Source organism: Cherax quadricarinatus, chromosome 47, assembly GCF_038502225.1.
Source record: "Cherax quadricarinatus isolate ZL_2023a chromosome 47, ASM3850222v1, whole genome shotgun sequence".
Lineage (NCBI taxonomy): Eukaryota > Metazoa > Arthropoda > Malacostraca > Decapoda > Parastacidae > Cherax > Cherax quadricarinatus.
Genome location: NC_091338.1, coordinates 25,592,605 through 25,605,688, shown reverse-complemented (window position 1 = coordinate 25,605,688; position 13,084 = coordinate 25,592,605). Strand labels below are relative to the sequence as shown.

Below are 13,084 nucleotides of genomic sequence, written 5' to 3'. Positions count from 1 at the left end.
CAAGGTATAGACCTAGGAATTTGCCCTCATTATGTCTGGTAATTAGAGTGTTGTCGATCTTAATGTTAATTTGTGCATATCCTGCTCTGCTACCAAACATAATATAGTAGGTTTTGTCAGTGTTAAGCGTAAGTTTATTGGCTGTCATCCAAGTCGATATTTTGATCAGTTCCTCGTTAACAATGGTGTTGAGGGTGGCAAGATTATGGTGAGAGATGACATAAGTCGTGTCGTCAGCAAAGAGAATGGGTTTCAGGAGTTGGGATATGTTTGGAAGATCATTGATGTATATGAGGAAGAGCAGGGGACCAAGGACACTTCCCTGCGGAACTCCAGTATCAAGTGGCCGTGTTGTTGATGCTGTGTCTTTAATGGTAACATACTGATACCTATTAGTAAGGTAAGATTTGAAATAAGCAAGCGCATGGCCTCTTATACCGTAATGGTCACGTTTGTGGAGTAGGATGTCGTTGTCTACTGTGTCAAAAGCTTTTCTTAGGTCAATAAAAATTCCTAGTGGATATTCCTTATTTTCCAATGCTGTGTAAAGCAGATCTAGCATTTTTATGATTGCATCATTAGTGCTTTTATTTTTCCTAAATCCAAATTGGCAGGGGTTGAGTATGTTTTGTGCTGTTATAAATGAATATAGTCTCCTGTGCACGAGTTTCTCAAAGATTTTGGATAGCAATGGTAAGTTAGATATTGGCCTATAGTTGTTTAAGTCTGTAGGGTCACCACCTTTATGTATTGGTATAACCCTTGTCATCTTGAGTAGTTTCGGGAAGGTGCTAGTTTCTAGTGACTTGTTAAAAAGTAATGAAATAGCATGCGAAAGGATATGGGCCGCTCGCTTGTACAGTAATGGTGGGACATTAGACAGATTCCCTGAGTTGTTTTTAAGTGACTTTATAATCTCGGTGACTTCCGTGGGCTCAGTTGGTGCAAGATAGAAGGAATTTGGGAAATTCCCATCTAGGTAGTCCCCAGCATGGGCATTGGTATGTGGAATTTTATTGGCGAGATTAGATCCTATGGTTGAGAAGAAGTCGTTTATCTTGTTAGCTGTGTCAGTGGGATGTAGTGGTGTTTCATTAGGTTTAGTTAGGACAATATTCTTGTTTTTTTCAGTTTGTGGGTCCCTAGAATCTGAGAGAGTGTTTTCCAGGTCTTTTTTATATCTCCTCTAGTGTCTGTGAATCTACTGGAGTAGTATAGTTGTTTGGCTTTCTTTATTACTTTGGTGAGAACTGATGAATAGTGTTTAAGAATATCTTTGTGTATTAAGCCCTGTCTATATTGCTTTTCATATTGGTGTTTCTTGTCAATGGATTTCAGAATGGTGCTGGTCAGCCATGGGCAACCAAGCCGTTTGTTTGTGATCTGTTCTCAACACTGGTGTTCTCAACATTGGTGTTCTCAACACTGGCGTTCTCAATACTGGCGTTCCCAACAATGGTGTTCTCAACACTTGTGTTCTCAACATTGGTATTCTTAACACTGGTATTCTCAACACTGGTGTTTCCTAGTCTGGTATTCTCAACACTGGTTTTCTCAACACTTGTGTTTTCAACACTGGAGTTCTTAACACTGGTGTTCTCAACATTGGTGTTCTCAACATCACTGACGAGAACACCTGTGCTCTCAACACCAGTGTTGAGAACACTGGTGTTCTGAGCACTGTTGTCAACAGTGGTGTTCTCAGCGCTGGTGTTCTCAACTCTGGTGTTCTCAACACTTGTGTTTTCAACACTGGTGTCCTCAACACTGGTGTCCTCAACACTGGTGTTCTCAACACCGGTGTTCTCCACAATGATGTTCTCAGCACTGGTGTTCTGAGCACTGTTCTCAACACTGTTGTTCTTAAAACTGGTGTTCTCAATACTGGTGTTCTCAACACTGGTGTTCTCAACACTGGTGTTCTCAGCACTGATGTTCTCAACATAGGTGTTCTCAACACTGGTGTTCTCAACACTGGTGTTCTCAACACTGGTGTTCCCTAGTCTGATGTTTGCAACACTGGTGTTCTCAACACTGGTGTTCTAAACACTGATGTACTCAACGCTGGTGTTTTGAGCACTGTTGTCAACACTGGTGTTCTCAGCGCTGGTGTTCTCGACTCTGGTGTTCTCAACACTGTTGTTCTCAATGCCTGTGTTCTCAACACTGATGTTCTCCACACTAATGTTCTCAGCACTGGTGTTCTGAGAACTGTTCTCAACACTGGTGTTCTGAGAACTGTTCTCAACACTGGTGTTCTGAGAACTGCTCTCAACACTAGTGTTCTCCACACTGGTGTTCTCAACACTGGTGCTCTCAACACTGGTGTTCTGAGCACTGTTCTCATCATTGGTGTTCTCAACACTGGTGTTCTAAACACTTGTATTCTGCACACCGGTGTTCTCAACACTGGTGTTCTGAGCACTGTTCTCAATACTGGTGTTCTCAACACTGATGTTCTGAGCACTGTTCTCAATACTAGTGTTCTCCACATTGGTGTTCTGAATACTGGTGTTCTGAGCACTGTTCTCAACACTGTTCTTCTCAATACTTGTGTTCTCCGCATTAGTGTTCTCCACACTGTTTTTTTCAACACTAGTGTTCTCAACACCGGTGTTCTGAGCACTTTTCTCATGACTGGTGTTCTCACCACTGGTGCCCTCCACACTGGTGTTCTCATCCCTGGTGTTCTGAACACTGTTCTCAACACTGGTGTTTTCCACACTAGTGTTCTCCACACTGATGTTCTCAACACTGGTGTTCTCCACACTAGTGTTCTCCACACTGGTGTTCTCAACACTTGCGTTCTCAACACTGGTGTTCTCAACGCTGGTGTTCATCACACTGGTGTTCTCAACACTGGTGTTTTCCACACTAGTGTTCTCCACACTGATGTTCTCAAAACTGGTGTTCTCCACACTAGTGTTCTCCACACTAGTGTTCTCCACACTGATGTTCTCAACACTGGTGTTCTCAACGCTGGTGTTCATCACACTGGTGTTCTCAACACTGGCGTTCTCAACACTGGTGTTCTGAGCACTGTTCTCATGACTGGTGTTCTCGACTCTGGTGTTCTCAACACTGTTGTTCTCAATGCCTGTGTTCTCAACACTGATGTTCTCCACACTAATGTTCTCAGCACTGGTGTTCTGAGCACTGCTCTCAACACTGGTGTTCTGAGCACTGTTCTCAACACTGGTGTTCTGAGCACTGTTCTCAACACTGGTGTTCTGAGCACTGTTTTCAACACTGGTGTTCTGAACACTGTTCTTAATACTGGTCTTCTGAACACTGTTCTCAGCACTGGTGTTCTGAGCACTGTTCTCAACACTGGTGTTCGGAGCACTGTTCTGTACACTGGTGTTCTGAGCACTGTTCTCAACACTGGTGTTCTGAGCACTGTTCTCAACACTGGTGTTCTGAGCACTGTTCTCAACACCGGTGTTCTGAGCACTGTTTTCAACACTGGTGTTCTAAACACTGGTGTTCTGAGCACTGCTCTCAACACTGGTGTTCTGAGCACTGTTCTCAACACCGGTGTTCTGAGCACTGTTTTCAACACTGGTGTTCTAAACACTGGTGTTCTGAGCACTGCTCTCAACACTGGTGTTCTGAGCACTGTTCTCAACACTGGTGTTCTGAACACTGTTCTCAATACTTGTCTTCTGAGCACTGTTCTTAATACTTGTCTTCTGAGCACTGTTCTTAATACTTGTCTTCTGAACACTGTTCTCAACACTGGTATTCTGAGCACTGTTCTCAACACTGGTGTTCTCAACACTGGTGTTCGGAGCACTGTTCTGTACACTGGTGTTCTGAGCACTGTTCTTAATACTTGTCTTCTGAGCACTGTTCTTAATACTTGTCTTCTGAACACTGTTCTCAACACTGGTATTCTGAGCACTGTTCTCAACACTGGTGTTCTCAACACTGGTGTTCGGAGCACTGTTCTGTACACTGGTGTTCTGAGCACTGTTCTCAACACTGGTGTTCTGAGCACTGTTCTCAACACTGGTGTTCTGAACACAGTTCTCAACACTGGTGTTCTGAGCACTTTTCTCAACACTGGTGTTCTGAGCACTGTTCTCAACACTGGTGTTCTGATCACTTTTGTCAACACTGGTGTTTTCAACACTGGTGTTCTGAGCACTGTTCTCAGCGCTGGTGTTCTGAGCACTGTTCTCAACACTGGTGTTCTGAGCACTCTTCTCAACACTGGGGTTCTGAGCACTGTTCTCAACACTGGTGTTCTGAGCACTGTTCTCAACACTGGGGTTCTGGGCACTGTTCTCAACTCTGGTGTTCTGAGCACTGTTCTCAACACTGGTGTTCTGAGCACTGTTCTCAACACTGGTGTTCTCAACACTGGTGTTTTGAGCACTGCTCTCAACACTAGTGTTCTCAACACTGGTGTTCTGAGCGCTGTTCTCAACACTGGTGTTCTCAACACTGGTGTTCTGAGCACTGTTCTCAACACTGGTGTTCTCAACACTGGTGTTCTCAGCACTGTTCTCAACACTGGTGTTCTCAACACTGGTGTTCTCAGCACTGTTCTCAACACTGGTGTTCTGAGCACTGTTTTCAACACTGGTATTCTGAGCACTGTTCTCAACACTGGTGTTCCGAGCACTGTTCTCAACACTGGTCTTGTCAACACTGGTGTTCTGAGCACTCTTCTCAACACTTGGGTTCTCAACACTTGGGTTCTCAACACCGGTGTTCTCAACACTGGTGTTCTCAACACTGGTGTTCTGAGCACTCTTCTCAACACTTGGGTTCTCAACACTTGGGTTCTCAACACTTGGGTTCTCAACACTTGGGTTCTCAACACTTGGGTTCTCAACACCGGTGTTCTCAACACTGGTGTTCTCAACACTGGTGTTCTGAGCACTGTTCTCAACACTGGTGTTCTCAACACTGATCTTCTCAACACTGGTGTTCTGAGCACTGTTCTCAACACTGTTGTTCTGAGCACTGTTCTCAACACTGGCTTTCTGAGCACTGTTCTCAACACTGGTGTTCTGAGCAGTGTTCTCAACACTGGTGTTCTGTAGATCAATGGTTCAGAGAACCGACACGTTGATAAATTAGACACATGTGTAACTCTTGGGTATCTTTATTGAGGAAACGTTTCGCCACACAGTGGCTTCATCAGTCCATACAAAGGAGAATCTTGAAGAACAGGAGGAGAATGAGGTAATCAGTCCCTCAACCTTGAGTCGATGTGGTCAGTCCATCAATCTTGAATAGAATACAGCATAAGTGCGGAGAAGGAGCTTAAAGGCTATTTTAACATTTGTTAGTCATTTTTAAGTTACTATAGTCTAACAGTTTACTAGTTCATCCGACGGTGTCTTCCAGATATTTTTTGTTTGTGGATACGTATAATTTCTCTTCTCTCTCTCAATATTCTGTATTAAGTCTCCTCTCCTCTTCTCCCAAATTTCAAAACCTTGTATTAATTCGTACTGTGCTCTACCAGCCTCATTTTGAACCATATTTGCATCTCCTTGGAGACCTCTCATTGTTTTCTTTTGTTATATATTCTTTTTAATAGTTTCGTAATGTCAGTAAACAGAGGGAAACAGGTTGAGAGTTGTTAGGAGAGAATAAGATTAGAATCTGTGTGACTGGGAGGATGTACTGGGAGGATGTACTGGGAGGTTGAACTGGGAGGTTGTACTGGGGGAAACTGTTGAGGCTGTCTGACAAGGAGCTGTTGTCGGCGGAGGAGGGGGGAGGGGGTTGTAGATTTATAAACTGGGTGTTAAGTGGGGGAAGGAGAGGGAAGGGAGTTGTAGAGATACAAACTGGGTGTTGAGTAGGGGATGGAGAGGGGAGGTTTTGTAGATGTACAAACTGGGTGTTGAGTAGGGGATGGAGAGGGGAGGTTTTGTAGATGTACAAACTGGGTGTTGAGTGGGGGAAGGAGAGGGGAGGTTTTGTAGATGTACAAACTGGGTGTTGAGTGGGGGAAGGAGAGGAGAGGTTTTGTAGATGTATAAACTGGGTGTTGAGTGGGGGAAGGAGAGGGGAGGTTTTGTAGATGTACAAACTGGGTGTTGAGTGGGGGAAGGAGAGGGGAGGTTTTGTAGATGTACAAACTGGGTGTTGAGTGGGGAAAGGAGAGGGGAAGTTTTGTAGATGTACAAACTGGGTGTTGAGTGGGGGAAGGAGAGGGGAGGTTTTGTAGATGTACAAACTGGGTGTTGAGTGGGGGAAGGAGAGGGGAAGTTTTGTAGATGTACAAACTGGGTGTTGAGTGGGGAAAGGAAAGGGGAAGTTTTGTAGATGTACAAACTGGGTGTTGAGTGGGGGAAGGAGAGGGGAAGTTTTGTAGATGTACAAACTGGGTGTTGAGTGGGGAAAGGAAAGGGGAAGTTTTGTAGATGTACAAACTGGGTGTTGAGTGGGGGAAGGAGAGGGGAAGTTTTGTAGATGTACAAACTGGGTGTTGAGTGGGGGAAGGAGAGGGGAGGTTTTGTAGATGTATAAACTGGGTGTTGAGTGGGGGAAGGAGAGGGGAGGTTTTGTAGATGTACAAAATGGGTGTTGAGTGGGGGAAAGAGAGGGGAGGTTTTGTAGATGTACAAACTGGGTGTTGAGTAGGGGATGGAGAGGGGAGGTTTTGTAGATGTACAAACTGGGTGTTGAGTGGGGGAAGGAGAGGGGAGGTTTTGTAGATGTACAAACTGGGTGTTGAGTGGGGGATGGAGAGGGGAGGGTGTTGTAGATGTACAAACTGGGTGTTGAGTGGAGGAAGGAGAGGGGAGGGTGTTGTAGATGTACAAACTGGGTGTTGAGTGGGGGAAGGAGAGGGGAGGGTGTTGTAGATGTACAAACTGGGTGTTGAGTGGGGGAAGGAGAGGGGAGGGTGTTGTAGATGTACAAACTGGGTGTTGAGTGGGGGAAGGAGAGGGGAGGGTGTTGTAGATGTACAAACTGGGGGGTTGAGTGGGCTGGGGTGCTTTAGGTTTAGTAGTTTGTTTTGTCATGGTCTTTGTAAACTCAGGATGGTATTCATCTCAAGGAAAGTGGAGTGAAGAAGACAGGTAAATATATAGAAATATTCAAGAGTGGGAGAGACGAACATAGGAAGAACACAATGAATGGTTCACGACAATTTTTCATTAATCTAACTCGTTTACTAGTCATTTAACCAACATTTGTTGGAAGTGAACTCAGCTTGGAGGAGATGTTGCAATAACTAATGTTATAATCATAATTAATGAGAGCATTGGATTATTATTATTATTATTATTATTATTATTATTATTATTATTATTATTATTATTATTATTATTATTATTATTATTATTATTATTATTATTATTATTTTTATTATTATTATTATTATTATTATTATTATTATTATTATTATTATTATTATTATTTTTATTATTATTATTATTATTATTATTATTATTGTTATTATTATTATTATTATTATTATTATTATTATTGTGTATTAAGTGTGCGTGTGTGTGTGTGTGTGGACTCACCTAGTACTCACCTAGTTGAGGTTTGCGGGGGTCGAGTCCGAGCTCCTGGCCCCGCCTCTTCACTGATCGCTACTAGGTCACTCTCACTGAACCGTGAGCATTATCATACCTCTGTGTGTGTGTGTGTACTCACCTATTTGTGGTTGCAGGGGTCGAGTCTTAGCTCCTGGCCCCGCCTCTTCACCGGTTGCTACTGGGCCCTCTCTCTCCCCGCTCCATGAGCTTTATCAAACCTCGTCTTAAAACTGTGTATGGTTCCTGCCTCCACTACGTCATTTTATAGGCTATTCCACAGCCTTACAACTCTATGACTGAAGAAATACTTCCTAATGTCTTTCTGACTCATTTGTGTCTTCAACTTCCAATTGTGGCCTCTTGTTTCTGTGTCCCCTCCCTGGAACATCCTGTCTTTGTCCACCTTGTCTATTCCACGCAGTATTTTATATGTCGTTATCATGTCTCCCCTGACTCTCCTGTCCTCCAGTGTCGTCAGGCCGATATCCCTTAATCTTTCTTCATAGGACATTCCCCTTAGCTCTGGAACTAACCTTGTCGCAAACCTTTGCACTTTCTCTAATTTCTTGACGTGCTTGATCAAGTGTGGGTTCCAAACAGATGCGGCATACTCCAATATGGGTCTGACGTACACAGTGTAAAGTGTCTTGAACGATTCCTTACTAAGGTATCGGAACGCTATTCTCAGGTTTGCCAGGCGCCCATATGCTGCAGCAGTTATCTGGTTGATGTGTACTTCCGGAGACGTGCTCGGTGTTATACTCACCCCAAGAACTTTCTCCTTAAGCGAGGTTTGCAGTCTTTGGCCAACTAGCCTATACTCCGTCTACGGTCTTTGCCCTTCCCCGATCTTCATGACTTTGCATTTGGCGGGGTTAAATTCGAGAAGCCAGTTGCTGGTCCAGGTATCCAGCCTGTCCAGGTCTCTTTGGAGTCCTACCTGATCCTCATGTGATTTAATTCTCCACAATAACTTCATATCATCTGCGAACACGGACACTTCTGAGTCTAACTCTCCATCATGGTATTCATGTCATAGCACTGGTCCTAGGACTGACCCCTGTGGGACCCCGCTCGTCACAGGTGCCCACTGTGATACCTCATCGCGTACCATGACTCGTTGTTGCCTCCCTGTCAGGTATTCTCTGATCCATTGCAGCACCCTTCCTGTTATATGAGTGTGTGTGTGTGTGTGTGTGTGTGTGTGTGTGTGTGTGTGTGTGTGTGTGTGTGTGTGTGTGTGTGTGTCTTTCTGTCTGTCTGTCTGTGTATGTTTGTCTGTGAGTGGGAGAGAGAGAGAGAAACAGACAGAAAGTCACACATACAGACAGACAGACATACAGACAGCCCGACAGACAGCGACTGTTCAGTTCTGGGAAACTCTCTAGTCTGTGACCAGCCAAGTTGAAAGTATTGCTAGAAATTCTCCTCCTGCCTGACACAGCAAAAATAAAATTGCTCGTAAAAGTTCTTCCCATAGATGGTTTGATGTCGTGGTTAAATTTACCCTAGTTTATATTTATCAAAATATAAGGTCCAATATAAAAAAAAACGTTGATACTGATGGCATGTAATAAATCCAAAAATTGGCGTTTTACAAACATTTAGCTAAAGCTGATACTAGTTAATTTATAGCAAGCAAGAAAATTTTAAAACAACGTAGTGGCAGTTGCTTCTATATAGTTAACTCCTTTCTAAAAAAAAAAAAAAAACGGGTATAAGTACAGGAAAATATACTTTTTATTCATGTCAAAACTGTAACTCATCATCCTAACCAAATGGGCAGTTGTGTAACAGGTGGAGAAAAAGCTGACCACCTGTGATGATCCCGGTTCTTTGCCAGAATTACAAATAGAAAAAAAAATAATCAGTAGATATAAAAGCATGAGGTTAGTTTGACATTCTCATGACGCTTCAACAATTTTCCAGCAGGTTAAGAATGACATGATGTTAAATAAGAAGCAACTTAAATAATTAATTGAAGATACTGCGTGAGCAACAGCCAGATACCTGAGTCTGACTTAACTGTGTTAAAACAAGATACTTTAATATTTAAATTCGCCAGCGAATATCTAATTCTTTATCTGCCCAACCTTGAAAACACAAGTTGCTGTACATGAGAGAGAGAGAGAGAGAGAGAGAGAGAGAGATAGAGAGAGAGAGAGAGAGAGAGAGAGAAGAACGTGCACACACATTCACATACGCTACCAGAGAAGCGGGACCAAGAGCTGTGAATCGACTCCTGCAACCATAACTATGTGAGCGCAACTAGGTACACATATAAACACATACACTCAAACACACATATATACACCCACATACACACAAACACGTAGACTGATACATTTATTTGTGTTCAAGTATGGGTAGTTGTTGTTGAGAAATTAATCGTTACACGCGGAAGAAAAGTCACAATTTAGAGGTAGAGAGAATAAGTCGCAAGAAATGAGTCACGACTGCTTGTAGTGTCGGTAAACCAAACTTAACCCAGAAGTTGCACATGTGTCTAATTCATCTTGTCAGTAATGGATACCACTGATGTACAACTCATCAGACACAGTAACATCATGGAAGCTCGATACAGAGAACATCACCATAACCTGTTTGCTACTCCTGGCTCGACTCTTGTGCGTGACCTACTTCCGCTAGGGATTCCCTCTTACCAATAACAATGCCCTCGTTTGCTGCGTGTATTCTGACTCTAGAATACATGCCTGTGCGTCAGATTCTTAAAGACTACGGTGCTCTTCACTAGCTCTTAGGATGAGGGACTGATTACCTCATCTTCCACTGTCTACTGTATATATTTCTACTGTCTTCATGTTATGTCCATGTGATGTAAAGATAGTCACTGGATAGTGAAACGTCTACAAGTAAAGATACGCAGATATTGAACATGTGTCTAATTCATCATCCTCTGTATTCGACTGAAGAATCCTACTGTGTAGGCGAAACATTTCGGAATAAAGATACCTAACTGTTGCAAATGAGTCATACTTATCAATTTGCCGGTATTGTATTCATACTGTCAGACACTGCTCAGTGGTGTCTTTACACAGAGGACATTTATGGCAACTTTACTGCCAGACAACAAGTTACGAGTGAGGAAGGTTGAATTTAAGAGATACCTACCCAGTAGGTTTGCTGCACTGCCTCTCAGTGATTACCTTCTTCTGTCGTCAAGATTTTCTCCACCTCATCCTGACAATATGTGTTTCCATTCCGTTGCTTCAGTTTCACATTATTCCAGACTATGGAGCAGAACTCTTCTCTAAGATGAGGGACTGACCACCTCAAACCTAAGTCTTCGATGATAATGGACTGATTACATCGTCCTTACATAACTCACTGTAAAAACTTGCATTTGTGGACATAGTGGTGCCTATGCTAACTTTCCTATGGTGTAGAAATATACCTAGTTGGACGAATCTTATTGTGGCTAGCTGGTCCAGTGGCTAACGCGACGGTCTGGAGTTTTGAAACTCTCTGATCGCGGGTTCTATTCCCACCCGTGGTATGGTTCGTCCTTACATCTCTACTGCTTCCGCTGCCACCTCTGTATTCGACTGAAGAAGTCTACTGTGTAGGTGAAAGGATTCGAAATAAAGACACATGTGCAACACTTAGGTATAACTGTTGTACATGTGTCTTATTAACTCGTCGGTATCGTGTACCAATACATATTCACTCCTTCGATTATGTTCTTTTCAGTATTAATAGGTACATTTATTTCGAAACTTTTCTCCTACACAGTAGGCTTCTTCAGTCATATACAGAGGAAACAGTAGAAGCAGCAAAGATGTAATGACGATAAAATCAGTCCATCACCCTCAAAGACAGTATTGAGGTGGTCAGTCCCTCCGCCTGAAGAAGAGTTCTGTTCCACAGTCTGGAACAATGTGAAGCTGAAGCAATATAATGGAGACTTAACATACTGTCAAGGTGAAGCGGATGAGAGTGATGGACTGATTACACTCTTTCTACATCTCTACTGCTTCCGCTGCCTCTTCTGTATTCGACTGAATACACACCTTTCGCCTGTGTAGGTGAAACGTTTTGGAACGAGGATACCTAACTGTTGCACGTGTGAGTTGTTGCTGTGTAGGATAACGATGTAGATATCGCATTATAACGATGAAAGATCGTACTGCGCTGCATTTGTGCCTCCTTTTCCATTCCATGAGATTACTGTCACAGTCAAGTATCATTGCAACGATATTATTACCAACAAAGAGGAACTGCACACGCACAACAGCTTGTTTTCTGTATTTGAAGAAATCTAACAACTTCATATAAATATAACCGGGTGCTGCATGTATGTAATTCCTCACCTTGCTGGTATTGTGTTCTGTTATTGTAATGACTAGCTTGTGTGGCAGTGAGTTGACCAGGCTGTTGCTAAATACGTTGGGCATAGTAATGAGTTGACTAGATTATTGTTAAATACGTTGGGTATAGTAATGAGTTGACCAGATTTTTGTTAAATATGCTGGTTATAATAGTCAGTTGACTAGATTGCTGTTAAATATGCTGGGTATAGTGGTGAGTTGAACAGATTGTTGTTTGCTAAATTTGCTGGGTATAGTAGTCAGTTGACCAGAGTGTTGTTAAATACGCTGGGTATAGTAGTCAGTTGACCAGAGTGTTGTTAAATACGCTGGGTATAGTAGTCAGTTAACTATCATGTAGTTCAGTACGCTGGATGCAGGACTGAGTTGACTAACTTGAGGTTTTACTCTCTGAGTGCAGTGGTCAGTTGGCCAGCTTGTGGTTTCATATGAATTTCATTGAGTAGTGTTAGCTATTCTTTTTGTTTACAGGTTTACAACAAGAACAGGAAATATGAACCTGACAACATCCTGTTCATCACTCTCTACTGTATAAGTTCAGTAGACAAAATTACAGTGACATTCAATACTTTTATCATCGGTCAAACGTAATATTGATTTTCAAAAACGCTTTCATTGTATCGAAATATTTTATTCACAGACACGGTCTACCATGGATTCGGGATTGAATCCAAGGTAGAGCGAGAAGTAGAGGCAAATCTATTTACTGTTACTGCTCGTTATGCCCTAGTGGTAAAGAAAAAAGGAGTCAGCTAATCTACTGTGACAATACCAACAGTATGACTGATCAGACACACGGCCACGATTCAGCTTTACCAAACACAAATTATATCGTAGGTAGGATAGAACTTGTAGAATAACGGCTTTAAGACACACTTCAAAATCAACTGTGTAAGAGAGAGGTTTCACTGAGCAATAGTTGGAGTGGACCAGATGGCAGCGTTGTTATTGGGCGATGCAGAGCCTCTTACCTCACACCTTTCCACAGCAACACTCACATGTTAGCAGAAGTTTCCGCGATAGAAAGTGCAATGAATCTCTCTCCCTCTCTCTCTTTCTCTCTCTCTCTCTTTGAAGAGGTGAATGTTGAGGTAATCAACCTCGTCATCACAGCAGCAGGTGTTCAGTATTGTAGTCTTGATGAATCTACTAGGCTGAGGACTGAATACTTCATATTTTACCTCTTCATTTATCGTTTTTTTTTGTGTCACTGTATTG

The 13,084-nt window shown here is 42.7% G+C and overlaps 1 protein-coding gene across 1 annotated transcript in view; it reads left to right on the top strand.

Moving 5' to 3' along the window:
• Positions 1-12,044: 12,044 nt before the first annotated feature.
• The window catches only part of LOC128696597 (glucose dehydrogenase [FAD, quinone]-like), a 174,605-nt gene continuing 173,565 nt past the window's right edge, over positions 12,045-13,084 (top strand). Inside the window, exons 1-2 of the mRNA XM_070094643.1 lie at positions 12,045-12,059; positions 12,338-12,453. Of these exons, the coding sequence (XP_069950744.1) occupies positions 12,045-12,059; positions 12,338-12,453 (131 nt within the window). The remainder of the gene's footprint in view (positions 12,060-12,337; positions 12,454-13,084) is intronic.